Source organism: Brachypodium distachyon, chromosome 1 (genome assembly GCF_000005505.3).
Source record: "Brachypodium distachyon strain Bd21 chromosome 1, Brachypodium_distachyon_v3.0, whole genome shotgun sequence".
Taxonomy (NCBI): domain Eukaryota; kingdom Viridiplantae; phylum Streptophyta; class Magnoliopsida; order Poales; family Poaceae; genus Brachypodium; species Brachypodium distachyon.
Window position 1 is genome coordinate 1,559,980 of NC_016131.3, and position 23,128 is coordinate 1,583,107.

The 23,128-nt window shown below is 42.2% G+C and overlaps 5 protein-coding genes across 14 annotated transcripts; 3 read left to right on the top strand and 2 right to left on the bottom strand.

Moving 5' to 3' along the window:
• Positions 1-608: 608 nt before the first annotated feature.
• Positions 609-1,497, top strand: LOC100842692. Its single transcript, XM_014901559.2, has one exon. The coding sequence runs from the start codon at positions 933-935 to the stop codon at positions 1,386-1,388; it is 456 nt and encodes a 151-aa protein (XP_014757045.1). The 5' UTR covers positions 609-932; the 3' UTR covers positions 1,389-1,497.
• A 2,167-nt stretch (positions 1,498-3,664) lies between these two features.
• Positions 3,665-18,007, top strand: LOC100836738 (protein TONNEAU 1a). Of its 2 annotated transcripts, XM_010238526.3 has the most exons (9): positions 3,665-3,733; positions 14,443-14,540; positions 15,536-15,671; positions 16,067-16,155; positions 16,241-16,363; positions 17,050-17,183; positions 17,286-17,311; positions 17,395-17,551; positions 17,642-18,007. In XM_010238526.3, exons 2-9 carry the CDS (start codon positions 14,454-14,456, stop codon positions 17,664-17,666), a joined length of 777 nt encoding a protein of 258 aa, XP_010236828.1. In that variant the 5' UTR covers positions 3,665-3,733; positions 14,443-14,453; the 3' UTR covers positions 17,667-18,007. The 2 variants fall into 2 exon arrangements, with proteins under 2 accessions (XP_010236828.1, XP_003562726.1); XM_003562678.4 differs by lacking the exon at positions 3,665-3,733 and having other exon boundaries at positions 14,338-14,540.
• Positions 3,702-6,399, top strand: LOC100839276 (protein TONNEAU 1b-like). Of its 2 annotated transcripts, none has more exons than XM_024456489.1 (4): positions 3,702-3,831; positions 4,852-4,987; positions 5,364-5,712; positions 5,805-6,399. In XM_024456489.1, exons 1-3 carry the CDS (start codon positions 3,745-3,747, stop codon positions 5,690-5,692), a joined length of 552 nt encoding a protein of 183 aa, XP_024312257.1. In that variant the 5' UTR covers positions 3,702-3,744; the 3' UTR covers positions 5,693-5,712; positions 5,805-6,399. The 2 variants fall into 2 exon arrangements, with proteins under 2 accessions (XP_024312257.1, XP_010236963.1); XM_010238661.3 differs by having other exon boundaries at positions 5,469-5,712.
• LOC100842996 (heat shock protein 81-1) lies at positions 5,720-12,755 on the bottom strand. 6 transcript variants are annotated; one of them, XR_002961539.1, is made up of 8 exons: positions 12,283-12,684; positions 11,695-11,755; positions 11,503-11,612; positions 10,767-11,082; positions 7,433-7,671; positions 6,966-7,356; positions 6,755-6,870; positions 5,720-6,145 (listed from the first exon to the last, which is right to left on the bottom strand). XR_002961539.1 is itself a non-coding variant. In XM_024456490.1 (4 exons), the coding sequence occupies exons 2-4, from the start codon at positions 7,069-7,071 to the stop codon at positions 5,828-5,830; spliced, it is 540 nt and encodes a 179-aa protein (XP_024312258.1). In that variant the 5' UTR covers positions 7,072-7,356; positions 7,433-7,671; the 3' UTR covers positions 5,720-5,827. The 6 variants fall into 6 exon arrangements, 1 of the variants encoding a protein (XP_024312258.1); XR_002961540.1 differs by having other exon boundaries at positions 7,433-10,960; positions 12,283-12,755; XR_002961538.1 differs by having other exon boundaries at positions 7,433-11,082; positions 12,283-12,753.
• Positions 17,889-22,306, bottom strand: LOC100843301 (WRKY transcription factor 44). 3 transcript variants are annotated; one of them, XM_024456487.1, is made up of 6 exons: positions 21,402-22,306; positions 20,358-20,985; positions 19,567-19,785; positions 18,846-19,372; positions 18,455-18,601; positions 17,889-18,239 (listed from the first exon to the last, which is right to left on the bottom strand). In XM_024456487.1, the coding sequence occupies exons 2-6, from the start codon at positions 20,673-20,675 to the stop codon at positions 18,116-18,118; spliced, it is 1,335 nt and encodes a 444-aa protein (XP_024312255.1). In that variant the 5' UTR covers positions 20,676-20,985; positions 21,402-22,306; the 3' UTR covers positions 17,889-18,115. The 3 variants fall into 3 exon arrangements, with proteins under 3 accessions (XP_024312255.1, XP_010229417.2, XP_024312256.1); XM_010231115.3 differs by having other exon boundaries at positions 21,124-22,306; XM_024456488.1 differs by lacking the exons at positions 20,358-20,985; positions 21,402-22,306 and having other exon boundaries at positions 19,567-20,329.
• Positions 22,307-23,128: the final 822 nt, after the last annotated feature.

Here is a 23,128-nt window from a genome sequence, read left to right on the forward strand (position 1 = left end):
TTATGTCTAGATGCATCCAAATTTTGACAAACTTGTGACATCTTTTGTTGAACGGAGGGAGCATTATTTTTCCATCTGATGAAAATTAAAAGAGATTAGCATATTAGTATCAGATCCGGCAGGTGATTGAAGCTTAAGATAAATTTTTAAGGGACGATCAGGAAGACGACACTTGGAGCAAGACAACAACAATCAACGTCACTTAATTGAGCTGAACACGTCCAATAACACAGCTCGTTCATCGCTGGATTGCATGCTAAATAATTACAGTCTTGGATCCGTCTATTTGCTTCATCAACAGTGCGTTTGCAGTTCCGTCCTTCCATTTTTGATTCTTCTCCACTTGGTCCCAGTCTCCCAGACTCCTCCAAATCGAAGCTGCTGCTCTGCTCCTAGAACAAAGCTTGGTCTTCGTGCATGTCATGAGCTCGTGCTTAACTTTGACGTCCGTGTCATACCAGCGTCCGAATTAAATTAGGAGCTTAGCTTTCTGGTGTCGTCGACATGCAGTCGGCAACCTGTCTGAAGACCACGTGTAAGCTATAGGTAGATCCCATGGCCACAATTACTACTACAGTACTAGCTAGTTCGAGCTGTGTAAACACCCAATGGATTATTGGTATTACAGTACTAGTAGACATTAACCATTTCATTGATCACTTTCGTCGATCCACAGCATCGGATGCTGATTCATCCATCTCGATCGTTCGTCTTCGATCGTCCCACTTGCATTCATTCAGAAAAGATTGGTCTAATTAGGGGAAACCCCAAGGTGCAATCTGCTAAAGCGGCCGGTCTTCTCCGATAGTAGTATAAAACCACTGCTGGGCAGATGGGCAATGGCAGCCTGTACTGTCATTCTGCTGCTAATTCCTAATTCCATCACAGTTAAGAACAGTTTAGTTGTTGGTTGCTTGTTAGCTTAGCTGCTGATGGCGCCGGAGGAGTCGTTTAGGCGGCCGTGCTCCGTCCCTTTCAAGTGGGAGCTCCAGCCGGGCGTCCCAAAGCAGCAGCAGCCACCAGCCGGCAGCCATGGCGCCGCCGCCGCTGGTGCTCCTCCCTCGTCGTCGGCTTCGATCGCGCTGCGGCTGCCTCCGAGGCTCGCGCCGCCTCCCGCCGCCGCTGCCGTTTCTTCCTGCGTCCCCAGCGTGTCCGGCGGCGGCCTGGCGGCTTCTGCGTCGGCGCGATGGAGGAGCTGTGCTCCGGCGGCGGCGACGGCGCCGAAGACGACGGCGGCGGCTGCGGGGCGGCACCGGCGGTCGATGTCGGCGCGGTTCGCGACGTCGCTGGCGGCGCTGCCGTTCGCGCGGCGGCGGCAGGGCCGGTACTCCAGGGAGGATGACGACGTGGCCTTCTTGGCCATCTACGGCGACGACCTCGTGTCATAGTCTCATAGATGGAGTACTCATTTATCACATATTTAGAAATTATAATTAGGATCAGAAATCAGATTCCTGTGTAACACGAATGTAAAAAAGATTTTACTTTAATTCTTGCCGTTGCGTTGCGAGTGTATATATAAACAAAAAACAGCTAATTTTTTTTAAATAATATGAATTATTTAATCATTATTGAGAATAATACACGTTTTAGAAAAAAATTAAAAATAATACACTCTCGGCCTGGGCCAGGCCGACTGGAGCTAATCAGCCTGGCGCAGCCCGCCCACAGGCCGATTGGCCCTTGTCGGCATCGCCCAGGCCGATTAGGCCCCAGTCGGCTTCGGTCAGGCCGACTGGGTGCTCGTCTTCCTCGCACGTACAGGAACAGAACGGAACAAAACGCCACTGCTCGCCAGTTGATCTCCATTCAATTCCATTGGTCTCCACTCATTCTCTTCGCATTAACACATGCGAATTAATCCCCACTATTCCACGAACCGGTTCAGGCGCAATAGGTCTGACGTCGTGGTCGGGGCTCCGGGCACGGCTTCGGCATGACGTCGAGGACGGCACGGCCAATGGCGACGGTTGTTCGTGAAACCTTGTCAAAAAAGGTGAAGGGGGTCAGATGAGTCTCCCGGTGAAAGGAATAGAGGAACAGAGCTTCAGAGTGAGCTCCCCTTCAACAATGGAGGTGACGGACCGCGGAAGAAAACTGTCGTGGCACGAGATGTAGAGAGCTTGAGGGGACAACCTCTCAACAGGATAATGAGAGAGGAGGGCAGAGGCACACGGTGACGTGCTAGAAATCGCCTTTTATAGGCAGAGGGGGGAGATCGGGAGATGGATGCCGACGGACGGCATTCGGTGCGTGTCAATGGAAGTGGCCATTAAAGAAGGAAAACGGGAAACCTAGCGCCTGAACTGGTTCGTGGAATAATGAAGATTAATTCTCATGTGTTAATGCGAAGAGAATGAGTGGAAACTAGGGGAATCGAAGGAAGATCAATCGGCTGGCGTTTTGTTGACATCACCCAATCGGCCTGGCCGAAGCCGACTGGGGCCTAATCGGCGTGGGCCAGGCCGAGGGTGTATTATTTTTGATTTTTTTAAAACATGTATTATTTTTAATAATGATTAAATAATTCGTATTGTTTTTTTAGAAAATAGCCATTTATACGGTGTGTTGTACTGTTGTGTGCTTCACTTTAGAGTTGGCTGTCTGCCTCAAGGACTCAAGAGCATCAGGCATGACTTTGAGTTTATTAGTCTAATTGTTTGTCGGCCAATTTTTAAAGTTTATTCTACATTTAATCTCCTACTCCCTAGTTACAATCTTGTGATTCTTTTTATCCAATTATTTTTGCTTTATTTTATCCTTGTGTGATAGCATTTATCATCACCGCAAGAAACTATAAGGTAACTCATATAATAAAAAACCTGCTAAGGTTCAGTGAATATATTGTCATCATCGTGTCAAGAAAAGATATTGCCATCATACTTGAGCAACATAAGCTTGACCATGTTTGAAGGTTTCAGAAAAATCCTTAAGTTGGCCACCGATAAAGACAAGAAGTCATGAACGTTGAACGTATTTTGATCGGGGACGATCGTCAAAAAATACATGCCTTCGAGCCACGAGATCTTCATTAGAGCACCAGACAAGGACTCCGAAGCCACGAAAGATCGTGCCAATAAAACCATCATGCCACGCTAACAAAAAGTTACCAAATCCGTACGGACGGTTCTGCGAGGACATGGACCTAAAATTTGCAAGATCATACGCAACGAAAGGACGCACGGAAAAACTCTCTTACTCCGTGGCATCGCCCACTAAAGCCCTGCCATAAGTGATAGAACTAATTATTCTCAATGACGCCACACCCCTGCATCATAATGTTGTCGAGGAGTAACACACATCTCTTTTTGTTGCAGTCAGTGCGACCTCGAGTGCAAATTGTACTACGATTTTTCCTTGTCAACTGTGTGCACGAAATGTATGTGCTTTCCCTCCGCTTGAGGAATTATGTCTGAGTGACGGAATTTTTATTTTTTTTTACGGAAGGAAATTTTTATTTGAGGGGGTTCGGAATTTTATCAACTGTTAAAAGCCTTTCGTCACAAATGCCAAAAGTAAATCAGGCCATAAATATCCGGCCCATTTGGAGAGGGCCCGGGGCCCGCTTGTCATAAGTTCATCGACCTAGTCCTTTTGGTAATTTACTATACTTGCTCCTTGCTCTTCTTCCTCCTCTCGCATCTCCCTCTCCTCTCGCACCGCCGGGCTGCTCCGCTCACGGCTCACCCCCCTTCGCCGGGAAATCCCGCCGACAGAAAAACACGGCAGCTTGGTGGAGAGGAGATGGACGACTACGCGCGGGAGATGATGGAGCTCAAGACGCTCGTCACCCGCACCCTCGAGAAGAAGGGCGTCCTCGCCAAGATTAGGGTCTGTCACTTCACAACCCATCCCCTCCTTACTTTCGATCCACTGCTGCTAGGCCTTGCGGCGGATCTACCGCCCCCTCCCCGTCCGTGTGCTCCCAGGATCTCCACTGCACATTTCCTGGTTCCGCGATTCCCTTTCACCAAATCTTGCGTCTTTTTTCTTTTGCCCCCATTGCGTGGTTTATCCTAGGGCAGGGCGCCCCCTACGCTCTTCCTGTTAGATTCGCTCTGCACTTCGACCTCCCCCGTTTGCTAGCTACTGCCTCAGCCCTTCTTTCTGAGGGCTTGATACCCAGCACAACAGTAATCTTTTAGTTTTGGTTGCATTATGAATTTGCCTGCACGGCCTCCCGAGCTCAATCTGGCCGTCAATTCTGCTTACCATTTTGTGCAAGATAAGGAATGCTCACAGTGCTAAGGTCTTCCCAAGTGAGACCCTTCATGTAACATGTTAGCATTCTACATGGTATAACGCTTTGGTCTATCCGGTTCATGAGCCCGGACCATAGGGTAGTCGACGTCTTGTGGCGGGACTACCTAGCCCCCTATGAAGTAATATATTCAGGTGTCGGATCCCGGGTTGATTACCGTTTGTGTTGCATTATCGATTAGCGTTTGCGTTGTTATCTGTGTTACACACTTGGGTTGGAAACGTGTTCTTGTGACGTGTTATCTGTGTTACACACTTGGGTTGGAACCTGTTCTTGTGACGTGTCCGCATCACTGGATGACCCCAGTGCTCTTTCGGACTATAAGATTCCTTTTTTAAAAACAACGCTCCTATGGTTATTCTGCGAAAAAGTGATCTGGGAATGTTGTTCAGTTAAGTGTCTGTGAGGAATTTGCATAATACCATAATTGTTGGGTAAAGAGCTGGAGATGTGCTGTTGTTTCCTTATCTGTTGAAGCTAGGTTATGTTCAATGATATCCACACACTCCCGTTAGTTACTAAATTTACATTGAAAGGCTTGTTTTGGCACAAGGCATCATATCTTCGCATCATGTGTCTTGCATGACCAGGCTGAACTGAGAGCAAGCGTGTTTGAGGCCACAGAAGAGGAGGATCGTGTCGTGGAGGAGAATGATGACGGAGGGAATCCTGCTTTGCTTGGCAGCTGCAATGACCGTGCCAAGCAGCTGCATGCTTCAGCGTCAGGTTTGTGCTCCGGATAAGGATACCTTATTTGATCGATACAGACTGTATCGGCTGCACACAACTTGTTTGGGATGCTAGCAATGATGGGACTCAGATTAATTAAGCGTGTTGCATTGTATATATCTTTTATCTATGTTTCAACCTGAAAAATCTATCTTCTTTTCTGCTGGATGGTGACCAACGAGTTCTCATGTTTCTGCACCATTGCTGTCAGATCAAAAACATTTGTAAAATAGAATTTGTTGCCTCTGTCTGTGTTGCATAAAGTCTCGATCCGCATATGCCTTCGCTGTCGAAGGTCCTCATATTGGTTTTTCCTCTTTGCAAACTTCTGTAGGATTAGTGGTTCACATCCTAGAGTTTATGTTGCTTGCAGGTAGGTTATTGACGGCACTTATAGGCGAATACTTGGAGTGGGCCCAGCTAAGTCACACAATGAATGCATGTATGGTTAATATATGCATACGAATGAATGCTGCAGGGATTGTGACCCTAGATGTCACCGATGCAATATCAAAAGACAGGGACACCGGCAGCGTGAGCTCTCTCGATACTGACAGTCCTCGCTCTGCCTCAGACTCAGACTTGGGCTCAAGCTCTGATGGAGATTCTGATGGAGATTCTGACGGAGATTCAGATGGAGATTCAGGATCCGGGGAAGAAGATGGAGATCAACACCACGACAAACGCCGCAAACTAAACTAGCTGGAGAGCCTCTCCTGCAGGTATATATACTTACGCTTAAACCCCTCCTTGTCCAATATACGAATATTTACCTGCTTCTTTGTTGTTCATTTAATTTAATTTGTTTCTGCAGGACAACATGCTACTTAAGGCATGCTACCCATTAGCCCGAGATTCCCAAACATACTGCTGCTCATCGTTGTGCTTGGCAGTCACGACGACTATCTCTGCAACCAGATAACCCATACTAAACCGAGCGATCATGGGCACATTAGTACCAGCAGCCAATCCCTCCATGAGCACCTTCGTCGCAGACCTTGCAGTGGTACCAAGGTTCCTCAGAAGATCTGGCTTGAACATACAAATATCATTGTTGTTTGCGGCCTTGTCAGGGACAATGTGGATGAATAGCTCTGGCTGAGCATCCAATTTGCTCTTGTCAGTCTGGCTCTCAGGACTTGGCTTGTCTGACACCTGCACATCAGTGCACCCTATTTAGCAGGAAAACCCACAGCAACCAGTCAACAATGCGAAAGCAACTGGAACATCAAAGTTGGGAAACTGATGCTTTTCAGAAGTTACCAGACAAACATAGATTATACAGAATGAGCACACGGCCTATCTTTTTGATTTAGTTCAAATTATCCTAACAGCCAAGGAAAGCTACTTTAAATTTCAAGACTGTGAGACTAATGCTATTCAGAAATAACCATATCAACATTGCCGTACCCAGTCAGTGTAGTGAACTTTTCATAAACACTATCCTACCAGGTATGCAGAGATGCTTGAAAATTCATACAAATTATGAAATCAAACACAATTCCACAAAATCAGCACAAAAGCAACATGGTCATGTGGATATTTTAGCTTTTAGGCCCAAAGTCTAGCACTAAGGCACAATTAAGCATGTAAAATAGAGCAGTTGTGTTTTGCAACCAATGTACACTATAACATACGACAACTTATAAAATCTGTGTCATGCTATCCCAAAACTGAATTAGATTGTAGGCTAGTTTTTTTTAGGTCTTTATATCAGGTTCTTGCTTCCAGAACAGTGGGGATCAAAGAAATGTGAAATTTAACCTCCAAAGCATCATCATTGTTATCAATGGCAGCCTTATACTTCGAAGCAGTCATCAACCAAAGATTATGTTCATTCAGCACAGTACCTTCTTGCAACATCAAACTCGAACTGTCTCCTACAAAAATGAGCAAAAATAAGACAGGAACTCTCTATGTACGCTCTCTATCATATAACATATATCTCATCATTCAAAAATTTCAAATAACTAACCAGGTTCGTGGAAACGTGAGAAACGGATTGCGCTGCATTTCAAATCCGTTGCCCGTACCCTCCCAAAACCCCATTTATACTTCTTTCCGCGTCTATTATAACGCATGCAAAACTTATTCCAACTGTTAAGGAAGGAAAAGTACGTTTGACTCTTCTGCCTTCCTGCACCAATGAGGCATACCGCGTGGCCTTTTAATCTTTTCTTTCTATTCTGACGATATTTTGGTCGGAGGTAGGCTTTGTAAATTTGCTTCTATTTTAGATTTTTAAGTCGCTTTCCAGAATTGAAAGCAGAGAACAACGGGTCGCCATCAGCAAGGGCTCTGGTGATGCCAACAAAGTCATATCTGGGCAGTGTGCTTACATTTGAAATCTTCAACAGCTTTCCATCCTAGAAAACAAAGATGAATTAGATGAAATCCTTCATTCACCAAGATATAACATAATTACAATATAAGACAGTTTACCTCCTCCTTAAAACCCTCTTCTTTCAAAATCAAGGCCATTTGGACCTGCGGGATATAGGCCCGGTATTTTGTGATGGGTTTCGTCTCTGAGAAATAATCTTTGCATTTGTTAAGAAACATATTACAGAGTGTGTTTGCACATAGAGGCTTCACTGATAACGGGTCTCTCTTCTTTACTAAAGCCTTCAGCCTTTTCACAATCTCAATTTGATGTGTGAAAGAAAAACCCACGCAATTATCTATATAATAAAAGAATCAATCAGAATAAAAAGATAGATTTGTTGAACAAGATTGATCATTATAGAACTACAGACTTTGGTGGCATGAAGATGAGGGCAATAGAAAGATTCGTTTGGTACTTTGGTGATAGGCCTCAAGTTTACATGCCCAAAGACGAAGGGGTTCTAGACTCATGCACATCTGTCATTTGAGTAAACTAGCAAGGTGGCCCTCACAAATGCGAGGGCAACATCCTTAGTTTGCTGAAAATGTTTGAACAATAATTTATGGTCTCATAGATTTTTATGTCATGCGACTGAAAATGGTATGATTCTATAGCTCATCACATATTATGAAAGAAGATAATATCACCTTGGCAGAACATTTTAAATGCAATTTAATTTTTATAGCCTAATGATTACTAATGTCATTTGTAAAGACCATACCAATACAGCCACATGTGTTGATTGTATTTGATACTATAATCGGTACATAGGATTAAACTTTACATTTCAAGCTAGCCAATGCTTTATAGATGTCATTAGAGGACTTCCATTCTCCCTTCTTGGTGATAGACTTTTACATCGAATTATAATCCCTTTGAATAGCTATTAATAATAGTACTTCAGAAATCGGTTCGACTATTTTGTTATAAAAGGGAAGTCATAACACGATAACATTTTAGAAGAAAAAGCATATCTTGTGACGGAACTTTGGGCATCCAGATGCAAACTGTTTTATTCACATCACGGGAGGACTTCCTTCTTCCTTCTCAGTAATTATGTAGTCACAAAATTCTTCCCTAATACTATTTGAAAAAAAAATGTTCTCATTCATGGTCACGAAACTTATAATTAAGTATAGTTCAGTCAAAATGGTATGCACAGAACTTTTGATTATCTAAGATGATTCTAGTACGTGCAGTATAGAAGGAATCATTTTGTCTTTTCACTGATTAGAATATAATTAATCATGCCTACAGCATAGAGTATTAGCATATTCTATCTGTATGCAGATCCATATCTTCATGAAAAACCCTTTCATGTACTCTGCATGTACCCATGCTGGGCAAACTACTCCCTCCGTCCCAAAATAAGTGACTTCGATTTGTATAGATTCTTATACAAATCCACGTCACTTATTTCGGGACGGAGGGAGTACGTTTTTTACAGCTTGGGCATGTCAAGTGATGATAATTCTGCTGCACAGAAACAAAAAGAAAAGATGAAAGTAATGTTCAGGTCTATGATACAACTCTTTTATCTTGCTCAAAAGGTGATGATGATACTTCAGAATGAACACATGAAAAGAAAGTGTCGTGTTAGCCTAAAAGGTGGCATGATAAAGCAGTGCTTTACATTACCATTATCATTCTCATAGAAGGAGGATTAACGGTCGCATTAGAACTGGTATAGAAGATACTCAAGATGACAGCATGTGCATATTACAGTTTGAAGCCTCAAGGACAGGCTTGAGATATGAAGTATTGCAACAATAGGCATAAAAATTTGAGCCTAAAGCACATATATAAAAGAACGAAAAGGTGGAATAATTTTGATTGCGAACATTAAGACATGCTACACCAAAACAGTTGAAATAAAAGGTTTATAGAGAACGCCCACTCAGTTTGTAAATAGTCTTATCGTTCACTTAAGATTTATGTCTGTATAAGAATTCCTAGCATCCTCTGCAAATCAATCACGAATTTCGATCATTGACCTAACAGATCAGTACCATGTAGACACAACAACAATTTGACCTCTAGCACTTCCAGGGCAAAGGCAAACTACTCTGATCCAACTCATTTTGGTTCCCAACCTCTTAACAAAATTGATGTATTTTGTGGTCAGTGGGCTTCCATCAATTTACCTAGGATCTACACCAAAAACATTCAACGTAAAACCGAACAAATTTGCTTGGTAAACAGCGGCATTGGGGCAAAATTCAAAACCAACTAAACAAAACTGGATATAGAGGAAAGTTGGCCCTCCTCCACTTCTAAAAGATTATTCATTTTATGTCATCGCAAACTTGAGCCTAGAAAGACTGTTCTGAGAGGCAAACTACATGAACATATGTAAGAGAATAGCAACACGACTCTAATATGGCATGAGAATATGTGATCATGCTTCAGGTACAATGTTCGTGTCAAGCTAGTAAATAGCATAGAAAAATGTAATAGTTCTACTTATGTAATGGTATGCTAGCGGGAATACATTTCCCTTAAGGAATGTAGCATCAAGGAGCTTCAAACTATATTGGACAGAAGTACCTCTTTTCAGAAAATATATTGTACAGAAGGAGGGTTTCTTTGTTACCAATATAATTCTATATAGACATCCTGAAAGGACAACATGTCCTCTTGTGTTGTATCAAGTACAGCCTATTAAATAACTCTCTGCTCATTCAAGATATATGTGAGCATTACCAATAAGATAATAAATTTCTGTGACCTAAAACAAAGTCCGGTGAGTGCTGAGAGACAAGACTTAGATTACTAAAAGACACCTAAACATTGCATCTTCAAACATCAGCATGAATAAAATTTCTTCACTAACGTCTACCCTCTACGTGCAACATTTATGTATGCACATCGCCTGTACTGCCATTGTCTTGCTACTAAACTGTATAAACAACCTTCAATTTGCCCACATTTTCTTTGTTGTGCATGGCAGTAAACAACTTTGGCATCAAGGTGACAGTCTTTTGGGAATTGGGAGACAAAGCTGCAACACAGTAATCCAATTTTTCTGATTGATACTGAGGAACTTGTTTTTTCAGAGACTCAAAACTGACACCAACTGTACATTTTAGTGCACTAATGCCTGGCACTTAATGCTCGGTGTGAAATTATCTCATATCAATTCTAGTGTCCAGATAGATCAAGATACCATTACACAATGCACCCTAAACAAAACAGCACATCCATTTATCCGGTTATCCTGTTCAATTGAACTATCCAAGTAAATCCAAACCATATACTAAGCCATTCTAGCAGAACAGTGTGTAGATTATAGCCATGAAACCAGAAAGTATGGACGCTTGGGTCGCCTATGCGAAGGAGCCTCGAAAGCAAGTTCAGCCTGAGAGATCGCGCTGCAGGTCGAGGGCGTACCAGAGGAAACCTGACCATGCCCGACGCGATGTGGCCCTCAACCCCTTAGATCGTTTAGGGTCTACGATTGCAGGGAGATGACCTCGTCAATCATGACCTTATGCGCTAAGAATCCTGCAGCACGTCACGCGAGCGTGCTGATTAGGTCAGGGATGCCCAGGTCGGCGGAGGAGGCCTCTTTCCCACACTTGCACCTGAATTTTGTCAAATCAATAATCAGATGTCGTGTCGGTCGATTGACATTACCGCAAACACAAGTCCACGGCTTGGCATCCCGTTTGCTACGTAAGCCACGACGAATGATTGGCGGCATGACCTGGTTTATAGAAATACGTTGTGTCACACATACCAACTCAAATTCACAGCGATACTATGAAAGAATAGCCACAATACCAGAACTTATTCCAAATAAACGAAACAACTCTATCCAAATTGTTAAAACTGGATCAACTACAGGTACAAAACCAATGTGTTCTTTTCACTTAATAAAATACCATAGTAAGAATATGTTTATCTGATGCATTTCAGTGCCAGTTTTGTTGGGCAATTTTATATTAAATTCATCAGGAGCTAAGGTGCCACGTCAACTTCCCAAGATTGCCACACACCCAACAGATAGCTAGAATTGTGCATCTAGGTAGTCTTGGGACTATTTTCAGATGAATGCAGAGAAAAGGCTCTTAAAGACTCATGATTCAAACATGTTATGTACAGATTTTTCTTTAGAAACACGGACCTCAGCTCTCGGATGACAGTAGTCAAACTCAACAAATTGCGATTTAAATGACAGACTTCTTTCAATCTTGCACCAATTGCATGTGTCTGTACAGCACGTTCAACAAAATTCTGCAAACAAAGCAAATTGCAAATCATAAGATTATAACTAAAATGAGCATACACGTACCGAAAGGTAGGTCTGTTTGCTTACAGGGCTAGCAACAAGAGATTTAAACGCAATCTGACACTTCACGAAGCCTAATCTCCGCTGTCTGCAAAGGATATATACAAAATAGAAAGGTTAATTATTTATTCAATTCTTCTTGTGAAGTGTGTAAACAGGAAAGATGGCTCTCATATATACCAGCCTATTGATCTGGTGGGAACATGAAGTGGCTTCATTCCCCCCCCCCCCCCCCCCCCCAATATCTCTAGTTTTGCTATCTCTCCTCATTTTAATATCGACAACATTGAAATTTGTAATTTATACTATCGACAGACAGGAAGATAAATTGCAGGAAGCTTTGTAACAGCAAGCCTTGAGATCACAATGCTGTTTTAGAACATTTGGTTTTCATACGAAAATACCATTCTGCACCTGACTGGGACTAACATCCACACAAAAGACATATTTGCCCGTACCTCTTTACACAACATAAATCTCTCATTTCCAATCATTCCAACAGCTTTTAAACAATATTTCAGCAGCATTTCAAAAATTCAGTAGCAGCAGTTTCACAATTGAGCAGCATTTGGACAGAGCGCACATGGGAAGAAGAGCATAAGCCACGAGCTGTACCAGTGTGACAGAGCAGAAGAGTAGAGAGCTCGTGGGCGGTGCACGAGTGGACAGCGGAGGACGCCGGCCTCGGGCAGGGGCAGCGGAGGGCGCCCCGCTACGGGCTCGTGGGCGGCGGCAGGCGACGGGCCTGTGGACGGCGGAGGTCCCCCGAGACGGGCGGGGAGCGGCTCGTGGGTGGGATTCAGAGGGGAGGGAAGCGCGGCGATGCGGCAGGCGGGAGCGCCGCCATCGGTCGTCGGGATTCGGGAGAAAGAGAAGGAGAAGGGAGAGGAGGGTTTCGGGCTGGTTTGGCTTTAGGGTTTAGAGATCTGATGATTCTGTTGCCGGCCAGAATAATAATCCACGCGGAAGGATTCAAATGTAATTGTTTTTTCTTACTAGATACGGAGTATATGGCTATTTGGGGAGTATTTTCCATAAATTGAAAATGGTGATTCTTTAAACTCAAAACTTACACACTTAGGTCTTGTTTGGTGTTAGTGTATTTTAGTCACTAGAGTTTTGGTATTTGAGGGTCAAAAACCCAAAACGAAAAAACACTGGCTTGAGAAGTGTTTTAATTTAGTACAAAAATGGAGTGTTCTGTTGGGAAAACTGGGGATAATCCCCTCCAAATCCTTCCTACCAAACAACCATTTGGGCATTGTAGTGTTTTTCAATTTGGAGTGTATATTCGCTGTCAAAAAAAAATGCCACGTGTATATTCTAATCTAAAAGCATGTAGAAGCTTTCTTCTTCATGCGCCCCAATTCATTGATCAAATACGCTCCCAATTCTAATCTCCAAGCATGTAGATGCTTTCGCAATTTGTTTTGACAAATGGCATCTCCAAATAAGGGTCTAACGCAATGAAAAAGGTCTCGTGCAGTTTTCTCCCCACTACAACCGTCGTTTTTTCCTTTCCGATCCTTTGTATTGTCAAAAGAAAAAACTTTTAGAAGCTAGTTTTGTTTTACTTTACTTATTGATTGATGTGACTCTTGTTTAAGTTGTAATAAAGCTAGTCATGATTGCTTTTTCAGTAAGACTTGTTGCTCCCGTTTCATTGAAATGGAAAACTGGGGTCGTCAGATTAAAAAAAACAGGGGGGAAGATTCGAAAAAATGCTGGAACACCTGCCCTCTTGATGAGGTTCCATAAAAAAAAATGGATTGCTTTTTCCAAAAAAAAAACAACAACTTTAGAAGCCATTTTCCCTTCAGTGATCTGAAAAAACAACTTAGTGTATAGATCGAGCGAAAAAACTAGAGGGGGGAATGCACCAAGCAAATATGCGAGCGGGACTCCATTTGATTTGCAATGTAACCCAGTTTGGTGGCACCAGAGTATATACAAACACGACACAGTCTGGACGGGCAGGAAGGAGTAGCTAGATCCAATTTCAAATGTAAAACTTGTTCTATATATACCACAAAAAAATTGTATTAGTCCTAGGTATATATGACTTTACCATTAACTGGCCTGGCCGATTTGCCCTTACTCACTATCTAAGCCCGTTTGTGCCGGCAGTTTTTGCATATGTCCGGACAAATGAATCCACACAACACAGCAGCTACTTAAAATTAAGTAGAGCAAAATGTAACTGGTATATATGTATGTATAGTACTCCACCGTGTGGAAGAATGAGCAGGCAGATTAAACATTACTTTTATGCAAACTAGCATAATTGTCGTGTCGGTAGCTAGTGCGTGTAAAATAAACACTGACCTTGTGAATACATGTGCGTACGTGTCACGCCGTATGTATTCAGCCACGTACGTACGCGTGCATTGCCGTCGCTCCATACGATGTTCCCGGGCGGCTGGAAAAATGTGTCATCACTATGAAACACTAGAGTATAGAAACAGGATTCAGATAATTGGCTACTGAACATGCAAGCAAGTTTTGTTAATTTCCTCAAGGGAATTGTCGTAATTATAGAGGATCGCACTGGATACACACAGTACAGTAGAGTACTTGTCATGCAAGCAAGTTTTGTTAATTTCCATGGGCCTACTTGTCATACGTTCACCGCCGTGGTCCTTTTGGTAATTTTACTTGCCACCCCCCCCCCCCTTGCTCTTCTTCTTCCTCCTCTCGCATCTCTCCCTGCTCTCCTCTCGCACCGCCGGGCTGCTCCGCTCCGCCTTCTTTTTGAGGAAAAAAAACGGCAGCTTGGTGGAGAGGAGATGGACGACTACGCGCGGGAGATGATGGAGCTCAAGACGCTCGTCACCCGCACCCTCGAGAAGAAGGGCGTCCTCGCCAAGATTAGGGTCTGTCACTTCACAACCCATCCCCTTCTTACTTTCGATCCACTATTGCTAGGGCTTGCGGCAGATCTACCTCTCCCTCCCCGTCTGTGCGCTCCCAGTCCCAGGATCTCCACTCCACATTTCCTGCTTCCGCCCGCGATCCCCTTTCACCAAATCTTACATCTTTTATTTTTATTTTTTGCCCCCATTCTAGAAAGACTGTATCCTACCCCTACGCTGCTCCTGTTAGATTCACTCTGCGCTCCGACCTCCCCGGGGTTGCTAGCTACTGCCTCAGCCCTTCTTCTGAGGGGGTTGGTACCCTACACAGCAGTAATTCTCACTGGCGTAACTCTACCTAGTTTAGTTTTGCTTGCATTATGAATTAGCCCGCACGGCCTACCCAGCTCAATTTCAAGATATGGAATGCTCACAATGCTAAGGTCTTCCGAAGCGAGACCCTTCGTGTAACATGTGTCCTTTATACTAGTATTCTAGATGGTCTAACCCTTTGGTCTATCCGGTTCAAGAGCCCAGATCATAGGGTAGTCACCGTCTTGTGGCGGGACTACCTATCCCCCCTATGAAGTAATATATTCAGGTGGGGATGCTCCCCCCCGTGTTGATTACCTAAAAAAAGACAGTATCAATTGGCGTCTGCGTTGTGCTAGTGTTACAGACATGGGTTGGAAATGTGTTATTGTGAGGTGTCCGCATCACTAGATGATCCCAGTGCTCTTTTGGACTGTAAGGTTCCTTTTTTTTTACAACACTTGTATGGTTATTATGCGAAAAAGTGATCTGGGAATGTAGTTCAGTTAAGTGTATGTTACGAATTTTCACAATACCATCATTGTTGGGTAAAGAGCTCGAGATGTGCTGTTGTTTCCTTATCTGTTGCAGCTAGGTTATGTTCAGTGATATCCACACACTCCCATTAGTTATTAAATTTACATTGAAAGGCTTGTTTTGGCACAAGGCATCATATCTTCGCATGACGAGTCTTGCATGACCAGGCTGAACTGAGAGCAAGTGTGTTTGAGGCCATAGAAGAGGAGGATCGTGTCGTAGAGGAGAATGATGACGGAGGGAATCCTGCTTTGCTTGGCAGCTGCAATGACCGTGCTAAGCAGCTGCATGCTTCAGCGTCAGGTTTGTGCTCTGGATAAGGATGCCTTGTTTGATCGATACAGCCTGTATCATCTGCACATAACTTGTTTGGGATGCTAGGAATGATGGAACTCAGATCAATTAAGCGTGTTGTATTGCATATCTCTTTTTTATTTTATCTATGCTTCAACCTGAAAGATCTATCTTATTTTCTGCTGGATGGTGACCAACAAGTTCTCATGTTTCTGCTGTTCTGCACCATTGCTATTAGATCAAAGATGCATTTGTAAAAATATAATTTATTGCCTTTGTATTTGTTGCATAAAGTCTCATCCACATATGTTTTCAATGTTGAAGGTCCTCATATTGTTTTTTTTTCTTTTTGCAAACTTCTGTAGGATTAGTGGTTCACATCCTAGAGTTTATGTTGCTTGCAGGTAGGTTATTGACAGCACTTATAGGCGAATACTTGGAGTGGGCCCAGCTAAGTCACACAATGAAAGTTTATTTGCCAGAATGTAATCTGGTAAATATTTCTTATATTTAATGTACCTTGGTTGTCTTTGTCAGAAATCAACATCCACTAATGTGTGTCTTGCACTGTAAATCAGCCCAAGGACTTTTGGAAGAATGAACTCAAGGATTTTTCTAGCAAAAATGGAGCTGAAGGGAGCAGGAGTGCTGAGAGTGGTCCCATGCTTCTAGATGTTCTTGAAGGATATCTCAAATATGAGGTTAGTAAATCTCCTGCTAACCCTGAAGTACGGTCAGTAAAATAGATCTGCATGAATTTGACAAATAACCCATTCTTGATTAGTATTTATATGCAAATTAACCAACCTGTCAGAACATGCTTGTCTGTCCGTAACAAAAAGATTTGTGGCTGTTATGATGTACCCTCAGGATATTCTCAATTTCTAATTGTGTAAGCAACTGTTATGATGCCCATTAAGATATCCTAACTGTGTAAACAAGTTAGATGCAGTTGTTTTGGATTTTCAGCGTACCCATAGAAGGCAATTGTTTTGAATTTTATGGATAGAGAATAGATTGAGTAGGACAATAAATTTCTAACTATTTTACATCGGTTAGTTTTCTATTAGCTTACCATGCTGTGGCATTTATATTTGGAACACATTATTGTTGTTGAGCTGTGATCACATTTGATTTGTCCACACCTGAACATTGGTGGTTTAAATATCTATCGTTGAAGTGTACTTTTGGTGGGCATATGTAGTTTGGTGTGGACGGCATGGATCAATTATAGTTTCAGCGTATGAATTTGTTTACTATTTTCCATCTTCGTTTCTTCACTCTTTTTGTTAATGAGATCTCTGTTATCCTCCTCTAAATAGTCAATAAAAACCTTTATCTGACATCGGTGCATACTTGGTTTACATGAAATTCTTCTGTGGAGTAGAATTTGTCTCAAACAAGGATGGCTGGTAGGAGGATTGGCAATTCCGAGTCCGAACAAACATTAAACACTGAACATCGGAATATGAGGAGGCCACCATCTTCATCTTCAGTTGGGGTCCTTCCTCCTATGGGAAGGTGGGCAACACCTAACTTAATGATATTCTGACATTCTAAATACGTTGCAGCTGTTTCTTATTTTTCCTTTAATTGTGGTACACTTGCCTTTTAACCTGCCAGGCAAATGCCATCATCACAGACATCAGGTACTGCCATATAATTCTTTCATTTTGTCACATGCCACGGTGTTGCGCCCATAAATTTTAAAACAAATGCTCTCTACATGCAGATCGAAGAGGGGGCTCTTCCGCTTCCAACACAAGGAAAGATGAGTACAACTGGGGATATGATGCCGACGACATCTCAGAAGAAGTACTGCGTGCAACCAGCGGTGTGGAGAACCTCCAATTAGACCGGAAAGCCCGGAATCTGACCACATCCTGGAGGTAGGCAACTGGTGTTACAGTTGTTTGCCTTTGTACCTTCACCCTCATTTATGGCTTTGCATTTTGATGACATCTTCTGTATCATCGTAGGCATCCAGGCAATGGTGCCGAGTGACAGCTCCGATGCGCTCCTGGCTTGCTTGGTTCCCCTTGGAACTTTTGTATCCCCTCTTGGTTGGTACTGGATCGTGTTCGGCCCTGTTTCCATGTTGTAATCCAACTAATTAATGCACCTGAGATGAGATTTGTGTGCGAATGATTTTTGTGGTGTGTGGAACAAATTGTTTTGATTTACGTCGAAAGATTGCTGCTGTTTCAAATGTATGGAATTGTACCAGAGGCAGATAAGGCTAGTATATTAATATTAGTAAGTTGTAACGTAACTTGTGATATCTAAAGAGTTGTTACTAAGCAATGAGAATACACTAGTCAGGAGATGGATCAATTCAGTAACAAGATAAACATTGTATCCTTCTCTTCTGAATATCTATCTTAGCATCATCACAAGCACACTATTGATATTGTATTCTTCTTCCTTGAATCACAGCAGCATTGTTTCTCTTTTCATCCAAGTCGTTCAGCAATATGATTGTGTCTTCCTTCATATGTTGTTACCAGTGAATTGTCCGATGAACGCTCAACGAACTTGCGTGCATTGCATCTGGCTGTGCTGCATCTGTAGTAGCTCCTGCAAGTTCAACAGCCACTCTTCAGGTAGAGTAATTAATATGGATCTATAATTTGCACTTGTGTTTATTTAATTGCAATTTGACATTTCAGTGTTTAAACACAAACATGTTTATGCTATGACACTAGTACTACAAATCCTCCCAGAAATAGACAATAGTATGAATTCACGGAGGTGATGGTTATGTTCCAAGGTTTCATGCATAAGTATGTTACCTTGGAAACAAATTGCCGTTAACAGCCTTCTGACCATACTTGCGCCAACGGAATGCATCCTCAGATGACTCGTATTCTGTTGAAGCCTGGAACACACGAGCAGCCTCAACATGAGCTCCCAGGCCATTTAATTGCTCCTCCTTTCGGCTGAAAAAAATGGCGATTTTGAACAATGAAACATTGGATTTCTTGGACCAAACAGATGTAGACATATTGTGCTTTTTTTTTAGGAAACACGGTACGAAAGCACTCTCACACATGTACACTCACATGGATTTGTAGACATATTGTTCTTGACTGCATAGAATTTTGACTAGAGACATTTTGCTGCTAGGTTTAACAAAGTAACAAAGTTTTGAATCCCCAAATTAAACAACATTAACATACATACCTGCCCTTGCAGTCACAGACCAGACTATTTTCTCCAAGCTCGTCGAAGCAATCACAACACCTTCTGAATGTATCATCCACAACATTGGAACCAATAAGAGATAGGCCGTTGCATCCTCCTAAACGGCTTTCTGCTCCAGCATCATTACTGCCATAGAGGTCGGCAATGACAACCTCTGTACCCGTTGATGACACTGGCTTCTTTGAAAGATGGGGCTTGGGATGGTTGTGCTCACCATTGTACACAATTTCAGCAATCTGGCCATCAAGTGTAGTTTCCACCTTCCTCTTGACAGGGCAGGTTGGGTAGGTGCACTTGTAGTAGCTCCTTGGGAACTCGCTCCCTTTCACTTGCTTCTGCCCATACTTCCTCCAGTTGTAGCCATCATAGGACAGACGGTTTCTCGCACTGTGGATCGGCTTGTTGATGTTGTGGAATACGGTCTGATGGTCATCACAAGAGACTGCTTGTTGTTCTGTGTCTACGACCATCTGCTCATGTGTGGTGTCTGAACCACCGTCTTGTAACTGAAGTTTGGCACATTAAGTGCCATAGTACCATCACAATGTAACATCCTAGTTAGTTTGAAAACTCATCTAACAGATATTATATATGTGCTTAAATTTGAAGAGTTGTTTTGGGGAGAATTTTGCTGGTACCTGATAAAAACAAACTAAGTTTCTTTCTAAATTCAGAAGTTGAATTTCAGTGTGGAACTGACCGTGGTTGCAGTGATTCCAGTTGTCAGATCACTCGGTGGCGATGCGAAGCGTGTAGCCTTTGGCCGCCTAACTATAACAGTCTCCCCTGGAGAAGTAATCGGCGTGGAACCAGTGGTAGTGAAGTCTTTCAGAAGCTTCGAAAAGGAGCTGAAGCTGGAGAAAGGCCTGGAGGCCACAGGCTTCACAGCTGTTATCTTTTCTTGACTTTGCATCTTCCACTGACAAAACAAGCAGAGGGCAATTCATCAACCGTTCAACCTAATCAATCATAAAAAAAAATGGTTTTGGGTCTTTTTTTTAAGGGGAAACAATGATAGAATGGAATAAGGCTAGGTTATATTTTGGAGAAGTTAATCCTGAGCTAGTAACGAGGAATTATTTTGTGCTGAAAATGGTAAAACAAATAGCAAGATATCAACCGAGTTAAAGAAAGAAGTTGGGGTTGCAATAACTTATGTGCACAAACAAATCAACAGATGCGTGCTGGAAATTACAGGTATATGTGCATATGAAACAATAGAGATTTAGAAAACCCTTGTGAAGAGGGAATGGAAGATCAAAGTACAGAACTTTGCTAGATCAATCAGATGCATGCTTTTTTCTCTCTGTGAAATTATGCAATTTTTAGCTGAATTTTGAAGCTTGGTTAAGATTGAGCAGCGACGACAGAACATGTTAATTTAACAGTGCAATTTAAAAGTGCTAATAACTTACTTTTTCCCCCTTGCGCGTCTATGAGCAACTTCAACGAGAGAGAAAAAATACGGGAATAAAAGGTTCACACACGTACCTTGGATCCTTGAGCCGTGTACTCTGCCAGAGCTGTAGATATGCAATGGGAGAGAGCAACAAAGAAAATTGAGTTGAAGAGTTGGCAAGAAGCTAGAGAGGGAGTTAGTTGTGCTACGTGTATGCATAGATGGTTGACTGTTAGGTGTAGACTAGGCTTGGGTAGGTAGATTTCATTTTTCATTAATTCGTGTATGGGAGTGTTTTCCTTCACGCAACCATGTCTGATGAGCAGCAGTAGAAACTCCCCACATTTCAACCTGCGTTGAAGAGACAAAGAAAAAACAAATCCAGCAACAAATAAACAGCATGGAGACATAAATATGCAATTGATACTGTTTCTAGCAAAGAAAGAGCAGGACTTACCAGAGATCTGTAATTAGTATAATAAGAATGCAAGAGATTCAGTTGCTCATCTCAACCTTTCATTGTGGACAATTATCTCCTAGCATTCAGTTGGAGACAGGTACCGATTGACAAATGAGCAAGTAGAGGCCAACAACTGATAATTTTCACATATAGCTTTGTAGGAACACTTAAGGGGAAAATACTTGCCTTATATGCTCTTCTACTTGCAGATCCTTCAAAAGCTCAGCAACCTTTTCAAGTCCACCATATTCCTCAAAGTCCTACAGAAGAAAGTAGTTCTATAAGGTACAGATCAGCTGAAGAACACAAATTAGTAATTACGGCAGTAACCAGAAACAGTCAAGTTTGACAATTTATTGAATGCTGTGTGACTCGTTCTTTTATCAACATATACTCACATGAATATTAATCATGTCCTGAAAATGAAACCTAATACTCAGACATACTGGCCTGTAGAAAGCATGTCTTCAAAGCCAAATCAGGTAGAACTTTCAATGGCAGTATCATGTAAAAGAAAAAAATGGATATTGCAATAATCTCAGAGCAATATGCTACCTTATATTTTCAATATTTTTCTTACATCAGTATATGTATCATAAATCCTAGAGAAACATTCATATATACAAAGATCGAAGACAATCCGTACACATTCGGGTGAAGAGGTAAATCGTACAACCTGATTCGAAGGTGAATCCAACATTACTGATGTCAGAGGATCCAAGCACACCCCTTACTCAGTTGGACCTCAGGTGGCTAATATATTCAAGAATGCCTACACCAATGGTAGTCGTTAATTACATCTTGAAGACCCAAAGGATAATAGTGATGAAAACGACTTAATATTTTGCTTTGGAATTTCATAAGCAGCTATACTAGATGCTAATGATCATATGTTTCCAGAAATCCAATAATCAGAATTTATGATAACCGGACATAACTGATAGTTAATGCCTCCATGATCACCACCCTTTCTTCGAGCATTGGCTTGATTTCACAAATAAGAACAAACATCAAAGGAAAAGAAATCTGGGAGTGGGTCCTCCATGGTAAGTGTGACGGAACATCCTTGATGAAGCTTCATCTGTACGGTGCGGTCATCCATATCGTCTGCGTGCTTCTTGTACTGTCCTGAAATTCGATATCTTGGATGTGCAAAGTTTTTTATTGTTGAGATTCTCCACATATTCTTCGCCAGTCAGCAGGTGTTTAGTGCAAGATGGATGTTTGACATGTTGAAGATGGTGATCATGTGTCCTGAGAATGTGTCATTAATTTGGAGATTGGATGGATGCGTCCGATGGTGTTGTTGTACTCATGGTGTAGTTGTTGGTAGATGTGTCTGGTGGTGTACTGATTGGTAGCAAAATGATCGCTAGTAGTTGGTAGATGTGTCTGATGGTGCAGTGGCAAAATGATCACCAGTGTGACTTATGTTAATGAGGAGAAATTGTATGTGATATGAGTCAATATGATCTAAATGGATGTATTTTTTTGTTTTGATATTGTGATTCTTCTATCTGAAATGCTTTTTGGCGTTGCAGTGTTATTTTCTCCTTGTGTTGTGTACTATTGGTCATTTGTTTTTTCATAATTTTTTTTGACACAAAACAGTAGGAAAGTTTCCTAGCGTGTCATTTTCATTAATATATGTCAAATATGTACAATGGATATTTACAATGTTTATTGAAGAAAAATATCATAAGGTGTCTAGCCATGCCGGCATTCCTTCTTTCAGACTTATTGGTTTGGCACGATGTCTAACATTGGTGAAGTAATTTAAGAAAAGATGGAAAGCTGAATGTAAACTTCTATTCTCATTCTGGAAAATAATGTGATTTCGAAGGCTCCAAATGCTCCAGCATTGCAGGATAAGAGTGTCCTTGAAACAGGTGATGGTCTGATTCTGATTTTGCTGTGCTGATGAGCATATGATGGACATTAATAAATTTATATTTTTCAAAGTGAGTATTTTTCTCCTTGTGCTATGTAGTATTGATCCTTTGTTTTGTCATTAATTCAGTTTTTCGCGGTGAGCGAGTGTTGAGTTGAGTTTTGATGACATGAAGTTGTCTGGACAGAACAGACGAGACGACAGAAACATCGAGATTACAGTCAGGATGGAACTGGAGTCATGTTCGTGATACACAGTATGGTTTAGAGCTAACAGGAGAGGAGTGACGTACCCGTCAACTACAAGGCGTCTGTGGTGACTTCGTCAATCTCAAGATGATGTGCCGGACCAGTCTGTCGGAGGTGATCATAGGGGTGAGTCTGCGTGCATACTTGTGAGCGTCCGCGTCTGTATTTTGTTTCCTAAAAAAAGGACATCATTTGCTTCATACGCTCAGCTCACCGTATTTGCTCTATTCTATGTGCGACAACACGCCGAGGCTGCTCCTCCGT

Bases quoted from the DNA above. Each gene is read 5' to 3' on its own strand.
- LOC100842692 (XM_014901559.2), top strand. From the start codon at position 933: ATGGCGCCGGAGGAGTCGTTTAGGCGGCCGTGCTCCGTCCCTTTCAAG.
- LOC100839276 (XM_024456489.1), top strand. From the start codon at position 3,745: ATGGACGACTACGCGCGGGAGATGATGGAGCTCAAGACGCTCGTCACC. The intron at 3,832-4,851 runs GTCTGTCACTTC...TTGCATGACCAG, and splicing joins GCGTCCTCGCCAAGATTAGG to GCTGAACTGAGAGCAAGCGT. The intron at 4,988-5,363 runs GTTTGTGCTCCG...TGTTGCTTGCAG, and splicing joins GCTGCATGCTTCAGCGTCAG to GTAGGTTATTGACGGCACTT.
- LOC100842996 (XM_024456490.1), bottom strand. From the start codon at position 7,071: ATGCGTTATAATAGACGCGGAAAGAAGTATAAATGGGGTTTTGGGAGG. The intron at 6,871-6,965 runs GTTAGTTATTTG...TCATTTTTGTAG, and splicing joins CTCACGTTTCCACGAACCTG to GAGACAGTTCGAGTTTGATG. The intron at 6,146-6,754 runs GTTAAATTTCAC...ACTGATGTGCAG, and splicing joins ACAATGATGATGCTTTGGAG to GTGTCAGACAAGCCAAGTCC.
- LOC100836738 (XM_010238526.3), top strand. From the start codon at position 14,454: ATGGACGACTACGCGCGGGAGATGATGGAGCTCAAGACGCTCGTCACC. The intron at 15,672-16,066 runs GTTTGTGCTCTG...TGTTGCTTGCAG, and splicing joins GCTGCATGCTTCAGCGTCAG to GTAGGTTATTGACAGCACTT. The intron at 17,312-17,394 runs GTACTGCCATAT...CTCTACATGCAG, and splicing joins GCCATCATCACAGACATCAG to ATCGAAGAGGGGGCTCTTCC.
- LOC100843301 (XM_024456487.1), bottom strand. From the start codon at position 20,675: ATGTCTCCATGCTGTTTATTTGTTGCTGGATTTGTTTTTTCTTTGTCT. The intron at 18,602-18,845 runs GTATGTATGTTA...CATTTTTTTCAG, and splicing joins GTCTGTGACTGCAAGGGCAG to CCGAAAGGAGGAGCAATTAA. The intron at 18,240-18,454 runs GTAACATACTTA...TTGAACTTGCAG, and splicing joins AACGGCAATTTGTTTCCAAG to GAGCTACTACAGATGCAGCA.